The sequence below is a fragment of the Pezoporus wallicus genome, unplaced genomic scaffold (genome assembly GCF_028554395.1).
Source record: "Pezoporus wallicus isolate ANWC-B61680 ecotype Strahan unplaced genomic scaffold, APGP_CSIRO_Pwel_v1 contig_227, whole genome shotgun sequence".
Lineage (NCBI taxonomy): Eukaryota > Metazoa > Chordata > Aves > Psittaciformes > Psittacidae > Pezoporus > Pezoporus wallicus.
This window is the reverse complement of record NW_026635704.1, coordinates 7119203-7143690: the sequence shown is the minus strand read 5'-3', so window position 1 is coordinate 7143690 and position 24488 is coordinate 7119203. Positions and strand designations below refer to the sequence as shown.

Below are 24488 nucleotides of genomic sequence, written 5' to 3'. Positions count from 1 at the left end.
GTGAATGCCCAGATAAAGCTAGTATATGCCAGTAAGCAAGTGAGACTTGTAAGGCATGCTAGTATTGGTGGAGATCTAATGTCACTATTACTAGCTGGCTCCACACATGATGGGTTTAGCAAAGACAAAGTGTCAAACGGCCACTAATACTGTGTGGATGAATTAGGTAAACTGCAGGTGAAAAGGGATACCGAATGAGTAACAGTGATTTGTTCTTTAAAAAAGCTGCCACAGTTACTACATAGTTAAAACTGTGGGTGATAAGTTAGTGGAGTAGCTCACCTTTTAAGGCTATTCACAGACTTTTCTGCTAATTAGAGATTTCAAGATTAAAAGCAGCATTTAATTTCTCTGAAGCATTAAATTACAACCTATTTAAGTTTTTAAAATGCTTAAGACACCAACAACATTCACTGGTATCTTCATAAAATCACGGGAGAATATGCACAATAAATTACCTAGACTGGGACAATTTTGTGCAAAATACCATTAGTTGTCCACCACAATCTTGAGCAACTTCTGCACTGTAATTAATACTATTTTATTGTTTTAATTATTTTATGTTACAAAAAATTGCACATGGTTTGTATTATTCAGAAAGTTAGGCTTTTACAAGAAAAAAAAAGGCAAACAGTATGTCAGAAACAATAACACTGTATTTACAGAGTAGCGGCTCATTGCCAAAGGTTACCATATATGTCTTTGCTGTTCTGTCAGTTATGTTACTATTTAAGAAGTAAACAAAACAGGATTTAAGAAATAATTTTAGTGTATTTGTAGTTCCTACAATGTTTGCTGCCACATTATTTTGCTGAATTGTTTGCTAAATACATCTGGTTCCTCTTCAGTAGTTTAGAGGAAAATGTTTCTTCCCACAGTAAATTCCTAATGAATTCTTCATTGAAAAAAAATAAAAAAGACACTATTCAGTCCAGTAAATAAGTCTTCAGGCAGGAACACACCTGCTATTAACTTGCTCTTTTATAGTTGCTGGCAGTTCATTTGCTCTTTGCGCCTCAGTTTTCCCCTCTTTTGTCTCTGGTATCTAAAGCAACAAGATAACAAAAAGCATATTGACATTTTAAATATTTTAAACTGATCCAAGTGAATTCACAGTTCACATTTAAGCAAACAGCTATCAATATAGTACATAAATTTTATTAAGTCTTAGAATTGCTCATTCCTTAAATTATTTAACAAAAGGATGCTTATGAAGAAATGATCCATTAAAGCCTTTTTTTTTTAATTTCAGGAAACAAAGCTCTGCATGCCAGAAGTTGAAACTGCTAGTTTAACACATTAAAGGAGCTGTCAACCTCTAAGCTTGTAAAATTCACTTGGGGGTGGGGAGGGGAGTAAATTTAAGGCACACACTCAAGGTTTAGAAAGCTTACGTCTAAAATGGGGTGTCTCAGCATAACATTTATTATGCAGTACAGCACCTACTAATTTATTTGCGTGTACATTCCTAAAACATACTGCAGTGACTGAAGAGTAGCTCTAACAATTACTTACACCTTAGAAGAAAGAATTTTAAGTGTATTGTGTAACAGCTGAACAGAAGGAATTCTGCTGAAGCAACTGGTAATCACAAATAAAGATGCGGCACTTAAGACTAAATATACAGAAGCAGCTACAGCCACTGTAATACTGAGTAACTTTCAGCTCGCTATCACCAACACAGAGCTATATGAGCATCATTCTGAGGCCCTTCTAAAAAATCAGTCTTTTAAGTTAAGGAAAAAAAAAAATCCAGATAGGTCTCAGTTACCTGTTTAGTCATGCTTTCTCTCTTGCGCCAGAACCACCACCTTCCAGACTTCTTTGGCATCTTTTCTTTGACCCAAGACTCAACAGTAGCCTAAAAAATCAGGCATATTTTTCATTTGTATACAAAAAAAACCCAAAGAGATAATCATGTGTAACTACATACAGAAACTTAAAATTTTACCTGTACCTACTTACCTTAGGCAAGCTCTTCTGAAACACCTGCAAACTCAGGATCATTGGAGCAGCCAATGCCCAGTTATAATACCTGTTTTAAAACATGTTATTGGTAAGATTTTACAAAACCTGACCAAAGGTCAATAAACATCAGTATGCAAACTACCTCTTTTGAAAAAAAAAAAGTATTTATTGCCAACGACTAATATTAAAGCTCTCTGCAAGCAGAGTTATTTTAAAATATACAAATCAACACCAGTAGCAGTTGCTGAAAAAAACCCTCACTTCAGAGTTAAAGCTAAATTTAATGCGAATATTTAGTTCAAAATAATTTACTTTGAGACTGAGAAACAGATCCATGAAAACCACAAACTGCAGCGGAAGCTGAGACATCTACTCATTTTAATGGGTAGATTTTAAATGAGATCTTCTATGACCTAATTACATGACACAGAGAATTTACCTGTTATAAATCCTTATTACCAAATTAGGATTGTCTATGAGTCCAGGATTTTCAGCAAATTCATGATAAGTAATAATATGTTCCATGAATTTTTCTGCAATAGAAGCAGATTTTAATTAAAAATTAGAATATAAAATCCCAAGATGTCCAATTCATTTGTATCTAGAAAATTCTTCTGTCATTTCAGAGCCTTTGCTGATCTTGCAATATCACTCCAATATGTTAACATGGCCTGTCAAGAATCTTGTGACTGACTGCTTCCTTAGTTAAGAGGAAAAGCCTCATACCACTTCAACAGTCATAGTAATGAGAATTAAGAAATTAGAAGAGGCAGGATGACGATGAGGTAGCAACTTAACTTTGAACTTTGGGTTCAAACTTAAACATGGAAAGTTTAGGCTAAATATAAGTTCTTTACCGTGAGGGTGGTGAGGCACTGGAATGGGTTGCCCAAGGAAGTTGTAAAGGCTCCATCCCTGGCACTGATCAAGGCCAGGTTGGATGGAGTCCTGGGTGACATGGTTTAGTGTGAGGTGTCCCGGCTCATGGCAGGGGGGTTGGAACTAGATTATCTTAAGGTCCTTTCCAACCATAACTATTCTATGATTTTATAACTAATTCAATTCACAGCCTGGAAAGAGAGCCATGCTTGCTTTAAAAATTATTATGGCAGGTAGAGGGCCTACATGCTACACTAAAAGAGAAGGGGGAAGGATGTTGTCAGCTTTTCAGGTTTGTTTAATCACCGAATTCTAATAGCATTTTCATGACTACTGACTATGCAAATTTGTAGAAATTCATGATTTAGTTTAAGACTCCTACAAGGAAGACATACTTTTTTTCAAAGAAATCCAATACTACCAGCACATTACCAAGAAAGCTGTTCTGAGCTTTTATTAATAAGCATTTAATTTTCACTTGATGCATTAGAGACTTGGATGACCCTAAAAATAGTAATACTAAAAATGTTGCATACATGTTCAACTTCAGTATTAAAATTAGCCAGATCATTAAAAAGAAGCATCAGCTGTAAAAAAAATCTAAAGGTTAACAAATATTTAGGATAGAAAAAATAGAGTACAACAGGCTTTTTTAATTGCTTTAAAAAAAAAAGAGGAAAAATTATCAATTAGCAAGAATATGACTTAAGAAATTATACAGGACTCGGGAAGTAATTGCACCCCGAAACAAGAACTGTTGGTCAGATAAGCAGTATGTAGTGCAAAAAAGGAGCCAAAAAGCTTCTTGAGACATCAAATGCTCTTGATTAATTTGAGGTTAAATTCTGCTACCTCTTCCTGGGAATTTTAGAAAATGAAAGATTATTCATTCCCTTTTCGCAACATGAGCGTAGAACAAAGCCAAAGCTGTGCAAGGTTGAATTGAAGCACTGAAGCCAATTCATTTGTTGAGCTTTATTACTAGTTATGTTTTAGTCTTTCACATACCTTTAGAAATCTCTCCATTTTCACTGAGACCTCCACAAAGTGATAGTGTAACATCAGGCAAGTCCATAGCAGAGTCAGACATGCACTCTGTACCACTGTCAGCAGCGGCACTTCCTACTGATTGGGGTGACTGTGAACCGGAAAGGGTATCTGACTCTGTCCACTGTCTGAAGCCTGGATCAGAATCACTAAAAAACAAACACAGAAGTGGACATTTTTCTTAAACATTTCACTTAAAAGCATAGATTTTCAGTTACAGAATGCAGTATAGGATTGCTTAAAAAAAAAAAAAGAAAAAAATCTTGCTGCTGCATTTCTTTTGGGTGCTACACCATTTTGCAACATAAATTTAAAACCAACCAAACAAAAACCGGACACAAGCACACCTCCCCAAACTTTTATAATACTGGCAGAGTGATAATTTCCAGTTCTCCTAATATTCCCTTAAATTGGGAAATAAATACATTTCTCTTGCCTGAAACAAAACGATTTAAAGGACAAAAAGCTCCTTTACATTCTGTGCTCCTCAGTATTTACCAGAAAGCTACAGAATAAGACTAAAAGGAAAAAGGACATTGCTTGATGTTTTAGAACACTCTCTTTTGAAGACGTACAACAGAGAAGACAAGTGGCCTTTTAAATGAAAAAAAAAAAAAAAAAATCAGTCATCTAAGATTAGTTGTTAGTTTAATCCCAAGTAATGTAATAAGTGCTGAAAACCTTACAATTGTAGTTTTAATAAACCAATAGACACTCCTTCATTATGAAGCTGCATTTTCACAAAGGTCTGCCTTTGGAAAAAGTTATTTGTAAAAGTTATTTTTTTTAAGAGTATTTTAGCAGTACAAAACGGTTTATTATAAAAACCCAAACAAAACAAGAGTGAATTTTGAGACTGAGCTGCCTTGCATGAACATCTTGTGGGATTTTTCATATTAAAAAAATAAAGTTAGAAGGGATGTACAGGGAATGCAAAAAATAAATTGATGTGTGCTTATCCAGAGCTAGCAATGTAGCAAAAAAAGTACCGCTGCAAATGAAATGTGCACTTTAAACTTACTCCCCCTCTATGCTTGCAGAACATACAAATTCCACAAAGACGAAAACTCTCAGTAATGACTTCATACATGATCTTTAGATGTGTTTTTTGTCAAATCAGAAAGAAATTTTCACAATGAGACATGAATACCTACCTAAATGATACCTAAGTAACAGTAAATCACATTGTGCAACTGCAATATAACCCCAGAGCCATAGGACCTTAATTCAAAATTACCTTTTGGGAAAGTAGAGTGCTGCAACTTCAGGTTCCAAAGCCTTTAGGTCCTCCAAGTAAATATCGTCAGGCCCCTGATGATGACTTCGTTTGTGCACCCCTGTTAATTTCAACAATTAAGATTACTCAGATGAAGCTACCATTACAGACACATTAAATACAATCATAATTGTGGATAATTGTGAGACTTACTTGTAGCATTTATAAACCCAAGAGTTTAATTATAGTTTTAATCAGATAAGAGTTTAAATAGGAAAAACTGAAAAGGCACATTTGTATTTTTCCCACTATGGCCTTAAATTTAGTAGATCACACTGAAAGAAAGAATCAACAACTTTATTATATACCTTTCTTTTTTGAAGGAGAGTCAGTTTTTGCTATTGGCTTTGTTTCTGGTAAAGGGTCCACCAACAGTCTGGAATGATGATCAGCATCCAATGGAAATGGGTCTTGTGGTTCTGTGATTGCAGAAGCAAGAGAATCTTTAACATCCATCTGCTTAAGCAGAGGATGAGTTCTTGGCTCAGGTTTCAGTACTGTACAGACAGAATCTTTCACATCATCATCATCTTCAACTTCATCAGAGCTGAGGATGACCCTAAAATGAGTCTTCTCTGATGGAGTAATGGTAGCTGTTCTGGGATGATCCAGTTTCTCTTTCTTGCTTATCTGAAAAACAAAACTCTAGTCAAATCCTCTCATTTCACATAGAATCATAGAATAGTTAGGATTGGAAAGGACCTCAAGATCATCTAGTTCCAACCCCCCTGCCGTGGTCTCCTGGGTTTAAACCACGACACATGGGCAGGGACACCTCCAACTAAACCATGCCACCCACTGCTCTGTCCAACCTGGCCTTGAATACTGCCAGGGATGGAGCATTCACAATTCTGATCTAAACATTAAACTTGTACTCCTGGTACAAGTCCTGGTGACAAGTAAACCGGGTAAGAATTTAAACGTGTTTCAGCAACATAAACCACGCCTCATGTAATCAGCAAAGTTCCCTGCAACAGAAGCTTCATACTAGCTTACTGACAAGTGAAATAAAGAAACAGGCATAGGGGAAGTGCTGACATGATCAAACCACAGCAAAAAAAAAAAAAAAAATAACCACACAAAAACAAACAAACAAAAACAACAAAAAAAAAACCAAAAACAAAACAAAAACAAAACAAAAAACAAACAAACAAAAAAACCCCCAAGCATAAATGTAGATGTACCAGGGCTACTGTCACCAGCTGTTAGCTAAAAATTTACTGTATCAAGGCAACAATTCCTCTGGAAAGAACTGTAAAATAGCCTAAACCAAAGGACTTTAAATCTCTAAAGTTGCTTTCTGCCATTTCTCACTAAAAATTCAAAAATGTCAGACTTTTACCCTAGCTTTTCTGGAATTTGCTGGCCAGCTTTCGAACTCCACAAATTCGACTATGTGCCAGCCACAAGGGGGTGCTACTTTCCTGCTTCAACTGAATTATTCCAAACAGTGGCAGGGAATTCCCAAACTTCTCTTTGGACACAATTTTAGATATGCCAAAACTAGTTCACAAATTGAGAAACAACACATAAATTTACCTTAGTCGATTCTGGGAATCCTCCCCATGTCCATTCCATGTGAGATTCAGATCGGAGCAAGCTCTCAGCAGGTTTAACTTCTAGTTCTGAATCACTTTTCGGGCAGACTGGCTCAGAGAAAGGGCTAGCAAATCAACAAGAACAAGAAAAAAAAAAGCGCCACAGTGTTTAAAATGCATTTGTTGTGCAGCTACTGTTGGTAGAGTTTTCTACAGCTTAACAGAGCTCCAATTATTCGGCAACATGGCAAGAAGCCCAGCAGGGTTTTCAGACAGTAAGAAAATAGGTTAAAACCAAAATCACATTAAATGACTTACATAGCTATCATCCTAAAACAGATTCCTTCGCTACATATGCGGTGTAGGTGTAGCTCTCCCCTCAGCCCATGTTCCATTTTCCAAACAAAACAGAATAAAACAAAAAAGTTTATCTAAAAGACAGAAATTAGCTTTAAGTTTCTTTCCTCTGTAAAAATATAGCATTTAAGCTTTGCATGCCGAGACTTGATTAATAAAAATCCTGTAAATCTAACCCACAAATACACACACCACCACCAATTCCTTATGCAGGAAAAACAACATTAACAGGATAACTCGGGAGAGGGAATGGAGATTACTTGACAATTTCCTTCAGATGTATCAGGACTACGCTACCTTTTAAACTCCACCCTATTTTTCCTACAGTGGTGATTATCCATAAACAGAAACAGGCGTTTGAAACTTACTTTACTCAAGACTACTTTTAAGCAAAAGAACTCTACAAAATGCTAGAAAGGTGTGATTTTGAAATCATTTTGCTCTTATGATCTTAGGGAGTGTCCTGGGTTCAGCAGGAAACACAAGAGGTTGGTGTTTTGAAGTAGCATTTAGTGTTGAGACACCTTTGAGTTTATCCTTTAACAGGGCAATTACACTGCATACTACAAAAATGCCACTCTTTTTACATTTTGACACTCATAGCATATTCTGGGTTGTTTAGGGTTTGCTTATTTTGTTTTGGTTAAAATGTGTATATAAACCTCAGTATTTAAATTAAATTGTAGGGACTAGAACTGGACACAGCACTCCAGGTGTGGTTTAACCAACACAGAGTAGTGTGGGACAATCACATCTCCATCTGCTACTAACAGCCCTGCAGATGCAGTGCAGAATCCCATTTGCTTTTGTTGCTGCAGCAGCACTCTGCTGACTCATATTCAGTAACCCCTGCAGATATTTAATTTATGGATTTCTTTTTTATTTCCTTTCAAAATTCCTACAGGAATTAGTTATCTAATACAGTATCATATCTGAAATTTCCTGGAGGTTTGCAGAGCCAGGGCTTTTGCAGTATCCTATGAGACTAAACTGATCACAATTCAGACATTAAGAATCCCTCCTATTACTGAGGGACACCAAAAAATCCAAGATAGCAGGAGATTTAAGCATTTCTACAGTGGTGATTCATCATCTTACTGTCAACTTCCAGCACTCATCACCCACGGAAACAAAAAGGAAATGATTTAGAGATTTATCCCCTTCAGTTTTCTTTAAACAATATCCTACAGACTGTTAGAAGGGCTTAAAGAAACACACTGATGAAAATACATGTATTTATTTGTTTTCAGACAGAATATGAACTCATTTTCCCTACGTGCCAAATAATTTCTTCGGCCTATATCACAAGTCAATTGGAAGCCATGCAGAAATATTAACCTGTTTCTAAGCCTAATTTTTAATATTCAGCAGCACCTGCAAAAGTTTGAATACAGAACCTGCCTGTTCCACTTCCCCCAAAGCATAAGTCTTCCATTATCATTCTCAAGGAGAAGTCTTCAGTCAAAAGGTCCATACTTGTGATAATGACCTAGTCATGCTAACACTGCTTGTTAAAACAGGAAGAACACTGATGTTATCAGGTATCAAATAATTGATAGTTATGCTTTTGACTTGGGTAGGACAAACAGAAGTGTTCTCATTGAAAAGACCTAGTCTATTATCTTTCCTGTAGCTCCCTGCAAGGGTTCTGAAGAGCAAGACAACCAACCTCAAGTCAGTTAACTTTTCCAGATCCCCAAAAAAAGAGGTTATTAAAACCTCCCATTTCTCTTTCACTGCACAATGGCTACATTGTACAATCTTTCTTTGGTGGCTTAGGAGAAATAATTTCATACAAAATTTCTCTTCTCCTAGATGGCTCGTGTAAGAGACAATCCCACACCCAACCACCCTCCCTGAAGAGGGAAAGGAAAATTGCCAAGTTCTCTGTGGTACTGCAATCTGTACCACATAGCTTCTTGTTAAAACAAACAAACAAAAAACCCACAAACCTCAAACTATAAAGAGCTGAGGTATCTCACGTGATGCACAAGTTGTTAGGACAGACTATCCCCTAAATACGTAAACAAGAAGAGAGACATGAATCATATCTCCCAGTTGTAGCCTACTAGCCTACGGTAGCTAGAGTTTTATAAACTAAAAAGGAATATCAGCCTCTAAGCTACAGTTATCTAGGTGATATAATCCACACAACATCCGTGTCAATCCTCAGGGTCAAACACTGTTGACTGCTTTTCAGTCACAAACCACAAACCTTTGGGGAACATCTGAAGACTACATCTCATCAAGTACAATTGAGGATGTGGTTGTTAACCCAAAAACATACACAAGAACAATAATGGGATTTCCTGTCCAACTGCTTCTGCTCATTAACAAGTTATGCACTGGGGCAATTAGCAGGCACCAAGCATGGTATGGTACATTCAGACTCTACTGAGAACAGTGTCTCAGAAACACCCAAAGCAGAGAGAATATAAGCACTTTAAAAAGTATTTTCTGAAGGTTCATCTCTTCTATTCTGCACTACCATCTACTGATACAAAGGGACAGGTACCTGTGCACTGTGTAGCTAACTGCAGCAATGGCTATCACACAAGGCTGAGCAGTAACCCTCGCTGGCACTGTGAATGAATCTGCTACGAGGCGGATTCCTCAGCCAAACTGAAAAGCAGTAAAACTAGACACTAATTAAAGAGTTAAGATGAATCAAGATACTGCTCATCATGTTATGTGCTGTATGTATGTTCTTCCCTATGTCCAAGGTTAAGGAAAAGTACAAAATTTATCTCAAGTGCTACTGCATATGGACAGAATGCTTCCTTATACAAATAGAGACTGATGTTAGAGTGGTGAAATCCAAAGGGTAAGCCTTAAAAAATCTGGAAACTGACGAGGAATATAATAAAATGAACATCAGAAACTAAAGAGCTTGAATGTATAAAAAGAAATGCTATAGTCACTGTAATTGAAAACTGACTGGTGAGCTGTATTATGTCATTTGTAGAAATCCACAATCAACTAATCTGATTTATCAGAACAGTACAGAACTCCAGTAAGTAGCAAATCCCCTGCTCTGAAGTGGAATATGATTCAAGTTAGCACCTAGCTTTACCTCAAGTAATCTGCATTACTTCACCTGGCAAAAATCTTACATACTCAGCACTTCTTTACGGCACATCAAGTGTTGCTTATGCTAGGGTAAAGAGTGAATCACAGGGAACACACTAATTTTTCATACACTTCTCACCCTAAGGAAATCTTATTAACTCTATTTTCTTTCTTAATAATGAATTTTAACATGAACAGCTTTTGTTTCTTTTCTCCATTTGAGGGAAAAAACAAAAGACACAAATATTTTTTAATACATACAGTAGAGCAAAAGTTCCCAAAGTTCAGAGTAAATATCAGATGCTGCACTTGACATCACAAAAGTTAGGCATATTTGATATTTTTATATATCAGGGTGGAATTAAATACAAGGCACATTTTTTTTTTAATAATTATTCACCATTACACCATGATGAAATTGCAAAGTGACTTACTTCTCCCGAGGGGACCAGTCTCCATCAGATAATGGGTAATGATCCTTCGAGTGGTAAATCAAAGATTCTTTTTGTTCTTCACCCTTTGGCGATGAATTTGAGGATCCTCTGTGAAGATACACAAGATATTAAGTCAGCTGTAAGAAATATGCATTACTAATTCAGTTAGAAAAGTTACCTATGTTATTAAAAATCAGAGATAAAAAGTGTATAGCTTCAAGAATTGTTTGCAACACACCTTTATATAACATAAAATGCTTATAGAAACTATTAATACTTGAATTACTGCAACTTCAAAAAACTATTACTCTTGACACATAGTAATTTAGTATCAAAGAAGTCAAAACAGCATAAATGATGTTACATTATATAGGAAGCTAATATTACTAAAAGCCAAAGATGAACATACAGATTTACACATAACCTTTCTAGTACCTCTTTTGAGGTACTAGCCTCAGAATTTACACAAGAATTTACAAATTAACATGAACTACAGGTATCTAGAAGCACTGCACTTTTCTGAACAGTGGGGTTTGTTTTGCACTGGGATGTCTACTCAATAACAGAAGAAAACCCCAAACCAAACCAATGAACAGCAAAACACACTGAGCATGCATGCACTCTATTTTACAAAGAAGTCTCTTTTGAATATTACCATCACAAGTACTCCAGATCTTTTTACAGCTTTCCGGATCTAATTCAGTAAATAGCCATTCTCAGGATACAACTCGTTTTGAGGTTAGATCAAGGGCATCATGCATATACAGTGGATACAATACAAGGAAGATAAGCCTGGAATTTGAGTCTAAAATGCAATACACGTTATTTTAAGCCATTAAGAAAGAAAAAAGTATTTTTCTTTCATTAACAATACAGTTGCACTGGACTTGTTTTGGAATGGTAACACTAATTTCTCTCATGGATGGAGAAAAGATTTTAACATTACCTATTGTTGTGGCTTAACCCCAGCTGGCAACTAAGTACTATGCAGCTGCTCACTCACTTTCCCCTCCTCAGGCCTCTCTCAGTGGGATGGGGAGCAGAATTGCAATCATTGGATTAAGAACAGTTTAATAATTGAAATAAACTACTACAGTCACAGAATCAACTAGGTTGGAAAAGAACTTTAAGATCATCAAGTCCAACCTTTACCCCAGGACTGCCAAGACCACCACTAAACAACGTCACTACAGGCCTCATCTACACATTCTTTGAATACTGCCAGGGAGTGATTCCACCACTTCCCTGGGCAGCCGCTTCCAATGCCTGATCACCCTCTTTCTGTGAAGAAATTTTTCCTAATATCCAATCTCAGCATCCCCTGGCGCAGCTTGAGGCTGTTACCTCTTGCCCTATGGCCTGTTACCTGGGAAAAGAGACCAGCCAACTCCTTTCTCTACCCTCCTTTCAAGTAGTTGTAGAGTGATAAGGTGCCCCCTGAGCCTTCTCCAGACTAAACAAACTCAGTTCTCTCAGACATTCCTCATCAGACTTATTCTCCAGAACATTCACCAGCTTCGTTGGCCTCTGGATCCACTCCAGCACCTCCGAGGTACCTCTCTTGTAGTGAGGAGCCCAGAACTGAACACAGGATTCAAGGTGCAGCCTCACCAGTACCCAGTACAGGGGGATGATCACTGCCCTGGCCCTGTTGGCCATACTATTCCTGATACAGGCTGTTGGCCTTCTTGGCCACTTGGGCACACTCTTGGCTTATGTTTAGCCACTGTCCAGCACCCCCATGTCCTTTTCTGCCAAGCAGCTTTCCAGCCACTCTTTCCCAGGCAAATAATAATGGGAAAATGAGAGAGAGGAATAAATCCCCAAAAAGACAAATGATGCACAGTACTACTGCTCACCAACTGCTGACCAATACCGGCACCTTGGAGCCTGCTCCCCCCAGTTTATATATACTGAGCATGATGTTCTATGGTATGGAAATACCCTCTGGCTGGTTCGGGTCAGCCATCCTGGCTATGCTCCCTCATGGCTTCTTGTTCCCCTCCTTACTGGGCAGAGAATGGAAATCTGAAAAGTCCTTGACTAAGTACTGCTTAGCAACAACTAACACACCAGTGCGTTACCAACATTATTCTTATATGCAAGATACAGCACTGTACCAACTACTAGGCAGAAAACTGACTATCCCAGGCAAAACCAAGACATTTATTAAACTACGTAAACATTTGGAATTTGCATGCTTACTCGGTACAGCCCATTAAACCCCAAGCAGTTAAAGGAGCACCTCATCTGCACAAATCTTTCATTTGCAAGACAGTTTAGACTGTATTAAATACTGAACTCTGAAAATGTCTTAATAGCTTCTTAGTCAGTAGTAGTATTATGAAACTTGAGGATGACATCTTGACTTGTGATGTGAGCTGCAGAGACTGCATGCCCTTTGTATTTGTAAACCAAGCTATGACAAAAATACTTCATACTATGTTTGTCTGTACACAGTGCTATCTCCAAAAGAAAGCGGTATTAGTGAACAATTAAATAAACACATAAAAAATTATTACAGACAGATTCTCAATACTACCACTTCAGGGGGAGCAAGATGACACACAGGTAGTACTGAAGAGATTTTATTCACATGTGAACCAAATGAGTTCACATGAAGCATCAAAACCAGCATATTTTATCCATAAGTGAATGAATCTGAAGGTTAAAAAATCCAAATGCAGTCAAAGATCATTGACAATAAGAACAGAAAATCAGTATGTATCAACTTACAACTTCCAGTCCCATTATCAATTCTAAGCTATTTACTTTGCAATATTTATAAACAGTACTATCATTTCTCATCTTTACCCACTTTATACATGGTCTAAATAAACATGTAAAATTTTAGAGACAGATCGCTACTTTAACAGTCTTAGCCCTGAGAAATAATACCCTCAGTTTCTGAGTTGTATGCTCTGCAATCTCAGTCCTCCTGGTAAATCAAGCACCACTCACATAACTAAATCAAAGCTAGGAACTACAAAGGACATGTTTTTTAAAAAGCTAAATAAACACTTGGAAAGGGATTTTCCCAAGGAACAGGAAACAGCTTGTTTTCTATGAGAACAGAACTAGATAAGACATTTTATGCTGGTACCTGTGGCTGAATTTTTGACCTTCCGCTAGAACATCAGCCTCCCTTTACCAGACTCCCTTTGAAATCTGAAGCTACATCTAGTAACAGTTAGTTACGCTTCCATATTCTCTTTTTTCTTTTTCAGAGCCATACATTTATAGCTAAGAGAAAACCTAAATCCAAACAAACCTGCTAATATCACCTTACATCCCCACAGGATGCAAAAATAAACCTTCGGAAAAAAGTGTACTCCTATTGCAAGGTATTTTATTTCTTGCCGTGGTACCCAATGTTTTGGCTGTATACAAACTCCACCAACACATACATAGCCACAAATGTACTGTCCCTGGGCTTCCATTACTACAATGCATTTTTTTCACTTCTTGCTAGTGACAAAAAAACCAGCATTCTTTTACAAAAATGGTCTTCCTTTCAAATCACAACACTCTCCTCTGACTGAGGATGCATTTCTACTGCTGTTTCTGTTTATATATATATGCAAAAAAAAAATGTGGCTTACAAATAAAAAGCCTTTTCAATCTTTAATTCTAAAGGGCACAAAATATAAAACCAGAGTAACCTTTACGGAAACACCATGTCTGTTCAGCTATGACTAAACATTTGACATTTCAATCAAACCTACAATTTTTATTCATCTCTAGTCAAATTAAGATAATTGCTAGAACAGTAGTTCGCATTCTAAACACTGGATGAAAACAGCCATTATTAGGGTGACACTCCTGAATTCTTTAGGCATTTGTAATAATTTATTAAAGAATAAACAATTCATGGATTATATTTTCTTTCTTCCTGTACTTGATGGTTATTTTTATTTTTTGACATTTCACTATGACAACTTATTGTTGTCTTGATACTCTTAACACTGAAGGCTGTACAAAGATCTTGCTTTTCTTAAACAGAAAAAAGGAAAAATCCCAAACTAGAGCAAAATTCCCAGTCCCAGACTTAAACAGCAGTGAATATCTAAGTGACAATTCACTGACATTAAAATGACAATAAACAAATAAGGCAAATAAACTAAGAAGCCACAAGACATATGAAAAAAACACTTTAAAATCCAAATTTTCTCTGTTGTGTTTTACTGGTCACAGATGTGGTAACACTCTGATTCAATGTTTTTGTTGCATTAATGTATTTGGTACTTATTAAATTTAAGACTTCCTTGAAGACCCATACTGAAGGAGAGAAAACACTTCTCTACCAGAATGGGGTTAACTGGATTTCATATTCGTAACAAAATGACAAAACTTGAAGGATTCTGAAAGATCTGGAAGCTAATGATCTGGAGTTGTTTGTTTGAGCCCACTGAAACATGCATTACTCGCGTAGAGGAAAGGTACAAGTCACATTCTAAATGTTCAGTGATAACACTGAAAGCAGTCAGCAAGTATCTGATAGTTTACCTTATGGGTTGAACACTTTTTTCATCATCAGAGCTTATTTCCATCTCAAAAATCTCTTCCGTCCCAGCAGAAGATATCTGATCTTCCTTCCTGCTATCTTGTTTGTATTTCTTTCTTCTTCTTTTTTTCTTTTTCACAGAACCTGGGGTGAATACTATCTCTGTTTCCACAGAGTGTGGAATTTCAGAGTTTGCACATGTCCTCTCATTTTCCCCTGATTCCAAATGACTGTCAGTGTCTTTAAAAAACTGGTCTTCAGTGGGTATTGGAGATGTTGCCAAATAAGCAGGAACTTTTTCCTAAACAAATAATGAAAATAAGTTTTGTTTGTGGTTTTTAATTTTTTTGTTTGTTTTGTGCATACCCGACAGCTGTCAGCTACATATTAATTCTTGCATCTATATTTAGACACAAAAACCACACAACAAGCCCAGTGGTATGAAGCTGATATCCAGAAAGGAACCAAGTTCACTAGATGGATTACAAAAAAAAAAAAAATCAGAAAAATATTAGTATTCTTACAGTTTCAGACATAAACAACTGATTTTATTAGCAAAAAAAAAAATACCTAGTCAGTGGAATGTTTCTGAAATTATCTACCCTCGAGCACACCAGTCCTATCCATGCTTAGTAAAGGTGTAATAAAAATAGGCTAATCCACTGCTGTCTGTTTAATTTGAAACAGATTCATAGAAAGGTATAGGTTGGGAGGGACATCTGAAACATATCTGGTCCAATCTTTAGCTGAAAGTACGGCCACAGATTAGGTTATTCAGGGCCTTGTCAAGCCAAAGGTCGAGTATTTCTAGTAAGGGAGAGTCCACCACTTACCTAGGCAACCTATTCCTGTCTTGTTCTTACAGTGAAGGATTTTTTTTACATGTAGCTGGAATTCCCCCCTTTTGTCCCTTGTCTTATCACCAGGCATCCTTGTGAGAGAGTGCCTGTCTGCCCTGTAACTACCTTGTAGGTATTGCAAGACTGGTTAGATCTTCCCTAGGCTGAAGACAGCCAAGTTCAGCAGCTTTTCTTCTCCAACACTGATAATCTTTGTGGCTTGCCACTGGACTGCCTCCAATTTTCCATGTCTTTCCTGAACTGGGGAGACCAGGTCTTGGTAGATCAGAGCTGTGTTCCAGGTTTGCCCTGACATATCCTAGGGTGAGTGGAACAATCCCACATCCCTCCATCTGCTGGTTGCACCCCTGATAATGCAGCCTAGGACACATTTGCCTTCATTGTTGCCACAGTGACAGCCTTTACATCAGAGATGTATTTCATCCAGTCAGACCCCAGCCTGTACTGCTGCGTGGGATTCTTCCAAATCAGATGCAAGACTTCACACGTATGTCGGTTAAACTCTGCATGAATCTTGTTGGTCTAGTCTTCCAGACTGCCAAGTTGGCCCTATGCAATGGCCCTTTCTGACCTGTCTACCTCTTCTCCTAGTTCAGTGTTACCCATAAAACTGGTGAAGGTGCAGTCAGCCTTGTCATCCATGTCAGACATTATTTATGTAAAGCATCTTTCAAAAATAAAAACTCAACTATAACTTACCTTAAAAAGTCAACAAATAACCTTCAGTTATCTGAAGGACTAATTCAAATGAAGGAAAAACTTTACCACTGGACTGCCCACGGTTTATTTACATCAAAACAAGAAACTTAAGATACTGACACCTAAACTGAAAGAAACTCACTGAGAAGAGACAAGGTGGAACAAAAGTAGAAGAGAATGGAATGCGCATAGCGAGGAGAAAGAGAAAAGGTTATGGAGCTCGATTTCATGGTAAGAACAGAACTAATTACAAGATGCCTGTTATTTTACAGGACTCTTTCGCAGATTATTCAGGAACTACACTGTGATCAGAAACAGTCAAAGCACTGATCCTACTTTTAATGTGTTCAAAGTCTTAACTGCTTTTATTTAATATTAAATTCAATTTTTCCACTGAGTTGAGTTACACACAAGCTTTTTTCCAACTGGTATGAGAGAGAAATGGAGAAAGGAGAGCAAAATACAGCCTTATACAGCACCAATGACACACAGGGATTTTGCACTGTGAAAACCTTCAAATAAAATTATAGCACATAAAGTTAGTATTATACACAATCAGTGACAAGCCAGAATAACAAGAGAAAATCTAAAAAAGTCACAGAAAAGTTAAAAGAAAGCTGGCAAAAAAACAAAAGATGCCTGGAAGTACATTGTAATAGTCCCAGTTTGCATTAATTGGGGCGTGTGGTGTTACTTCTGAATGTGTCATCTGTCACATCTGTGACATCTGTCACTTTTCAAGATGTGAAAACAGCAAAGACTGACCACCTGAAAGCACTTTTCTGAAGCAATCAGGAACTAGTGACAGCTTTAACATTTATACCTTAAGCACAGCTTCAAAAGGTGACCGTAAGGACACATGGATCAGTACCAGAAATACTGAGGGGAAAAAAAATGTCTAAAAGCACTAAATACAAATCAGTCCTCCGCTTTGTAGCTATCTAGTTTTGGCATGAACTACAAGCTTTCCAGATCACATTATACACTCTTGTTACAAATCAAAATATACTAAGCAAGTGCAATAGTTACTTTAAAACATCACACTGGGGACAAAGGTAGTGTTTATCACTCTTCTTTCTGAAAGTCTTAAGAATTAATGGCTGACACTGCTTTCAGTTTTGATTTTAATCATGAGGTATGCTAAAACAGAACCCAGTCTTCCTTTCTCTTAAATGTTATGAATCCCTATCCTAAGTTACCATTTAGAGTCTTAGTGCTTATTTTCACCTTCCACTTCAAATTATATTTAACTCCTTTCAACATGTGAGCTTCCACCAATCCTTCACGGTAAACAAGTAGCACCCTAAACTAAAAAGTGGATCAAGCTCATTTCCTTAAAGGATTTCGATTCCTAGTAACAACAGGAAGCTGGCACTTCATCTTTTACTTCACTGAGACAAAGTTTTTTCTTCTCTCCTCTATTTTCATTAAACTGTTTGTAACTCTCTATTGAGTATTTCTTTCCTTCTGTCTTGCTGAACTATGCCAATAGATTCAAAAGCTGTCAAAACCAAAGCTCAGGACTGACAAATATTGTGATTTCATAGGTCCCATATCCTTAAGAAATCAGAGTGAAAATGAACCGTTATTTCTGTTTTTCAAGGGCTTCCAGCTGCAATAGGTTCTTGGGAAATTAATTACTGTACTATAATACAAGAATAATTCTCAAATTGAAGAAGTTACTGAAGAAGATTTCATAAATAAAATTGTTAGAAACGGTGCTAAAAATAAGACAAATTAAAAATATGCCAAAATAGACAACTTTTATTAGTACAGCAATCAGTAGCACAAGCTATAAGAACCTGAGGCAAACACTATTATAAGGCACTGCAATATGTACAACTGCAGTCAACCAGAACAAATTTACTACAAAGTAAAAAATAAAATAAAATGCAACAGATCTTTCAAAAAAAGCTCTTAAAAAAAATAGTTACTTTGTTACCACTGGTAGCAGAATTGTACAAGGCACCAAGCATCTTGCAGCATATGAAAGTGATGTTAAGATTCAGTCACAGAATATCTAGCTTTCATAAAAGTTACAATATTGGCAACACTATATTAGTAATTAACACATTCCTCTGTTAATATTGCATTGTAGCCATCACGAAGCACTTACATTTTCTTCCTCAGTTTCTTGTACAAAGAAAGCTTCTCCATTGTCACCCAGTTTCATATGAAGATCAACAGCATCACCATTAATTTCTATATCAATCTGTGGAAAAAGACAATTTAATGCAAATAATTCATCATAAGGGAAAGCACTGACCTTAAGGCCCACTTATCTCAGAGTAAACTTTGTTCCACTGTATTATCATGCCTCTTTCTCCTTCCTCTGCTTTTTGAAAGAAGTCTGTTATTATAATCGTCTTTATTTTCTTAATCTGCAAAATACATCAGCTCCTAAGCAGACAGCCTAACACCTGTAAAAAAAAATAAATCTGAAGACTGAATCCTGTTCAACTAATTTGGAGAGCTAGAAGCATAAATAATAATCATTCATCTAGTCTTTATTTCTGGGAAGAATGATTGAGACTGTTCATGTTCACATATTTAAAGCTCAACCTGAACTGAGGCCTGGTATGAATATGAATCCTGAATACCAAAAGTTTAAGATGAGAAACCAGAATTCTGCTGGAGGCAGGGTTTGTTTCAAGGGAATAGAGATTTGTCACAATTATTTTTGCAACTCAGTTAACCCAGTTATTTACCTCCTGGTAAATTTATGGGGATATGACATAGGACCACAACCCTTCTGCAACCATACCTTTTTCACCAGAGGAAGAAGGTTTTTATTCTCATAAAAAAAGTACTTAAACTGTTATCAGCATGCTCATTAAGAAAAACACTAGCAAGTGGGAAATCAAAATTAAAAAAAAATGAGACAAGAAAACTGCTGCTAGCCTGTGTTATTATGATAAACTTGAAAGTTTAGTACATGTAGCTCTCAGTATGGACCGTAAACAAAAACCGGCCGTGACATAACCACTCTTTTAGTTGCACTTTAGTCTCCTTTTACAACCGAGATATAAAGATGGGGGCAGTTTCCTGAAGTGTCCTGTCACTTCTGTGAAAAGCCACATATAATCCTGAGGATTTATGATCTGTTTAAATCAATCCATCCTTGGATAGCACACCCACAGGCAATACTGTCATACACAGTACTCCCTACTGACAGTAACGTAAAGTCGCCTCCCCACAATAGGTCTATTTTTCTGTCATATTTACAGTCCAATCCAACTCACTCCCTAAGCATGAGTACTAAAGCCTATGGAAAGGGGATGGCAGGACAATCTGGTCAGGTAGTGCTACAGTCTCAGACTGACTGGACAAGGATATGTATCAGGTTCTCTTTCAAACATGCCCACACAGGAATGCTTGTGGATATTAATAACTGCATTTGCTACTGCATATCAGCCTTGAGCAGAGCTAGCAAGGAACAATATTTATGATAGGTCACCAACCCTTAAGATATGCCCTAGCTGTCCTCCAGATATTCCAAAGAGATGCTTGCAACATCAGGGATCAGTTAATTGGCACTAAGCATTTCTTTCCCAGCAAACTTAAATAAATAGCAACGTAAACATTTTAAGACAGTGAAGTCTCTATGTTTGTACTATTCTTTTTGCACAGCTCAAGAGCTGTCAAAACTTTTCTTTCACAGTATTTTTGTTTTGCAGAGTCCTTAGATTAACACAGGAAGTTCCGTTTTATATTCCAAAACTATCACTCTATACGTCATGTATGAGAAACTGCTCTGTACTAAATTAGCCTGCTAACTGGGTATGTGGGGGGCTGGGAAAAGAAGGAAAGGGGGGGGCGGAAATAAAGGAATGCACTGGTGTCCAAAACTTTGGCTTGGCTCGCTTTCTGAACTTACCACTTTTTCTTTAGAGCGCAGTACACCAAGCTTCCCAAATCGGACATGAAAAGGAGAACACTGGTATGTACCATCCTGTTGCCGGACCACAATGACATCAATGCATCCTGAAAGGGTGGCCTGATTAATACCTTTGTACAGCTCCTTCACAGTAACCAGCACTTGTCCTGCAAGTTGTCCTACGTAGTTCATAGTCTGAGACTAAGAGAGAAGAAGGGGGAAAAAAGGTAAATAAACTTAATAATCAAAGTTTTTAAAATCAATTTTATGTCAAGTTTACACACTCACGCACCCCATTATTTTAAGTGTAAAGAGTTATCTTACCCACCACCTACTTTCCATAGGTTTCTCAAAGTTTCAATCAAGAGAAAACAAATCTTTTTACAGTTTTTTTTTTGTGGTTGTTCATACTCCGGACATCAGAAAATTGAAAAATAACATGTAGTCTAGGTGAAGTAATCTTACTAGATGGGAGTAAGGAGCTGAGAACAGAATACAAGGAAAGGAAGATGCATGCAGTAAGAAGATTATGCTATAGTCAAACAAAAAACCCCGCAGAATCGCTTATCAAACATTCTGCCTACTCCATTAAAAACACTTAATTGAACAAATGAATTTTGAATGACTGCAAATCTTTCAGACTAAGAACACAACGTGAACTATGACTGCCAATAACCGATGAAGTCCAAAGACTTCTCAGAACATCTAAGCTTTAAAAGAAAGAGGAGAGAAAACTGTTCTAATGGAAACCTAAGCGCAACCCCTTCTCATTCTGCTGTCTCCTGCCTCCCACCCAAAAGACTGCTACAAGCTCATTTCAAATATATCTGAGCAATTACTTGCCTCTGAAGCTAAGGGTATTATTTGGAAGACCAAAGAGCCACTTCAAAAAAGCAACACGTAACAGGGCTCAAACTGTAGAAATCCTATTTGGGGATAATATTCCTAAAAGTAAAAAAAAAGTGCAGTGAATTTCTTTGTATATTTCCTAATCTATTTTTATTAGCCCCTGAACAAGGTTTAGAGTTGTTCTTAATACCTCTAAACAAAACAATATTGCACTAGAAGAGTTTTTCCTCCTGATACTGCTTTCATTATCTAGATCATAAGTTACTTCTGCTCTGAGACTTCAAAGTCTTCTTTACTGTAACACAGGGTATACTGCATTCATTCAAAAGGAAGCTACTTTTGTAGCATCTAACAGTACCAATATAATTTTAAGCATGCAGGAGATTCAAAACTGCTTTCACAGACTTAAGAGCAGCTATGGAAGTATTTTTCTTCATCTCAGGCTTCTCAAGCCTAACTTATAGTACCTAATCATATTTAGATTTTTTGAAATAAAAAATAAAATATAATCCTTTCTCTTTACAAGACTCAAAAAAGAAGATGGGAGTTTTCCAATATAGATGTAAAACTGTTTGGAAATTACCCACAGAATTACTATGTTAGGTAACATGCTAGAGAATTTTCTTCTGCAGCTTTTGTACAATAGGGCTGATGAAGACAGAACAGCCTGTCACTGAGTGACTAATAAGATTAGCAGAATGGACTCCCTAACAATGTTAGTGATTAATAAAATTCAGTTTCATCTCTAAGTAGTTTCATGGATAACTATAAAATTGACTGCTTGCTAATAAAATAATAGCTCATCCTTGAGTGAATAAGATACATAGCTGGGTGAATAAGGGGAAGTCTCACTTCAACCTTTCTTCTCCTGACCCTCTTAATGAGCTGATTTTAGCTCCCTGGCAAAAGTCTACCTATTTTTTGTTATTGTTGTTTCAGTGGGTTAATAATTTAGATTAGCTCAGAGAAGAACATGACAAACACCAGTCACGAGACACATGGCAGTACCAGAAAGCTAGGGGAAAAAAAAGGCTGGAGTAGGGAACCGAACACCTTTCCTTTTGACAAGTGAGATATTTGCTGCATCTCATGGAACTGTAACCCAAGACAGAAAGCTAGTAACATCTCTGCTTTACTGTTTAAGCAATTAGTCTTCTGCAATGACAATCATCTTTAGTTCCAATCTTAGGAAAAATTCTCTAACACAGGCATTATCATTCATGGCTATACCTTGGCTGCTTCCAAGAGGAGTCTACGGTATTGGTTTACTAAGAAAAGTTGATTTCATGTCACCAAGGAGACTGAATTGGTTAAAAAAAAATGCTGGCATTATCAGTAATACAGTCCTTAATAGAGTGTCTATTCGTATATTTCATTTTAGGACTTGAGAAGTGGTCATTAGCAAGGAATTTAATTAAAATCAGAATTTAATTAAAAATCAGAATTTCACAACTGCTAAGAATTGAGTTCAGTTGATGAATAACCTACTTTTTCCTCACATACATGCTAACCGACCCTGTCTAGCCACAGAAAAAAAAAAAAAAACTTAAAAGACTGAAACATTCACCTATTTTTCATATATTCTTGCTTTTGTGTAGCAAAAGTTATCTCTCTTACAGTTACGAATGATTGAACCTACTATTAAAAACATTGTTTATAAGGAAAGTAGCTTTTTATGACACAAGTCTTAATACAAACGTTGCTTTGTGTATTGTAAGTAAACAGAATTGTTGATCAGAAAGTAGTGTGCATTATTGCTTATCAGGTTGTAGTTCAACTTTTAACATAAGGGTTCACTTTTGAAAGATAAGAAGGGTCAAACTGTGGTAAGCAAATGATCAAATAGAAATGAAGTGTCACTACATACCTGAAAAACATGAGATGTTGAATTTATCTCAAATGTCAACAGAATTGCAGCTAGGAAATTTTAAAATGGGGGAGAGAGGAACTGCTTTAAGTTTTATTGTACATTGTTGGAAAACTTGTGGTGAGCAATAGGGAACCTCACTATAGAGCTATAGAGAAGAACAGAGTAAAATGTTATTGTGCTAATTCTTGCAAATACAACAGAAATAGCCTTATCACAGAATAACTAGTAAGACCAAATATTTCCTCAATAACACTATTTCATGCTTAGTAAGCATTCGTTAAATAACACTGTCCTGAAAGCAGAGAAAAAAGAAGAGCAGTATGCCTTTACAACCTACTAGAAGAACCTAAAAGGCATGCCAGTTTCCAGTTCTGAAACTCAAGACAGAAGTTTGATGGACAAGTTAAGAAAGGACAACGAAGCAGTATTTCATAATACCATTTAGCTTTAGGTGTACTTTAGGTTTTATTTATTTTGCTATCCAAAGTATATATATTACCTGAAACAGTCAAATTCCAGAACTCTGCTGAAGTTAATATCGCTCACTACTATTCTTCTAGGATAGCAAATTAAAAGGCTAGCGATACCTAACATACTAGCTAGTTTGCAAAAGATTTTATAGCTGAATATGTTAATACTGCCAAGGTAAGTGCAATGGTAATTGGAATGGGGGAAAGGATCTCTCTGACCTATATCACAAAAAAAGATTTTTTTTTCTGGCAAGAAGCCATTACATTGCAGAAGTCAGAAACTGAAACTGCCTCTTTTCTTTCCCTTTGAGAGACAGCATAAAAGTAAATACAAAATAAGAAAATAAAATATCTATGGCAGAAGTTTAAGAACTAAACATAAAATTATGTGCCTTCATCTATAAAATACTCAAATCAGTTAAACTAAAATTAAGCTTGCATATGCTGGTTGACTTCTTTATGTTACAGCAATGACTAATAGAATGGCCCTCAGAAATAACAATCAAACAGTAATACAACTCAGATTAAGTATCTAACATGTTCTACATGATAGCCAAATTTTCAGAGCTTATCACCAGGAAATGTTTACATTAACATAACCTGAGCAGGACGTTTTGTGGATAGGAATTGTATCTATGTACTAGTAACAAACATGTTATTTTGGCTGCTACAAACCCAACATGTTTTCTTGAATGATTTTTTAATGTTATTCAGTAATATCCATATACAAGTGCAAGACACAACCAAAGTCTGCCCACAAATTTGTGTTTTCTGTGCATTTAGAGTACTGC

General features: G+C 36.6%; 1 protein-coding gene across 3 annotated transcripts in view; it reads right to left on the bottom strand.

Moving 5' to 3' along the window:
• Nucleotides 1-24488, bottom strand: part of LPIN2 (lipin 2) — a 45030-nt gene that overhangs the window by 9769 nt on the left and 10773 nt on the right. For all 3 annotated transcript variants that reach the window (XM_057397567.1, XM_057397568.1, XM_057397566.1), the window contains exons 2-13: nucleotides 20509-20709; nucleotides 18748-18843; nucleotides 15075-15373; nucleotides 10569-10676; nucleotides 6710-6833; nucleotides 5479-5800; nucleotides 5132-5231; nucleotides 3856-4043; nucleotides 2408-2501; nucleotides 1966-2035; nucleotides 1772-1861; nucleotides 963-1045 (exon numbers count right to left, since the gene is read on the bottom strand). In XM_057397567.1, the coding sequence (XP_057253550.1) occupies nucleotides 963-1045; nucleotides 1772-1861; nucleotides 1966-2035; nucleotides 2408-2501; nucleotides 3856-4043; nucleotides 5132-5231; nucleotides 5479-5800; nucleotides 6710-6833; nucleotides 10569-10676; nucleotides 15075-15373; nucleotides 18748-18843; nucleotides 20509-20700 (1766 nt within the window). In that variant the 5' untranslated portion in view covers nucleotides 20701-20709. The remainder of the gene's footprint in view (nucleotides 1-962; nucleotides 1046-1771; nucleotides 1862-1965; nucleotides 2036-2407; nucleotides 2502-3855; nucleotides 4044-5131; nucleotides 5232-5478; nucleotides 5801-6709; nucleotides 6834-10568; nucleotides 10677-15074; nucleotides 15374-18747; nucleotides 18844-20508; nucleotides 20710-24488) is intronic.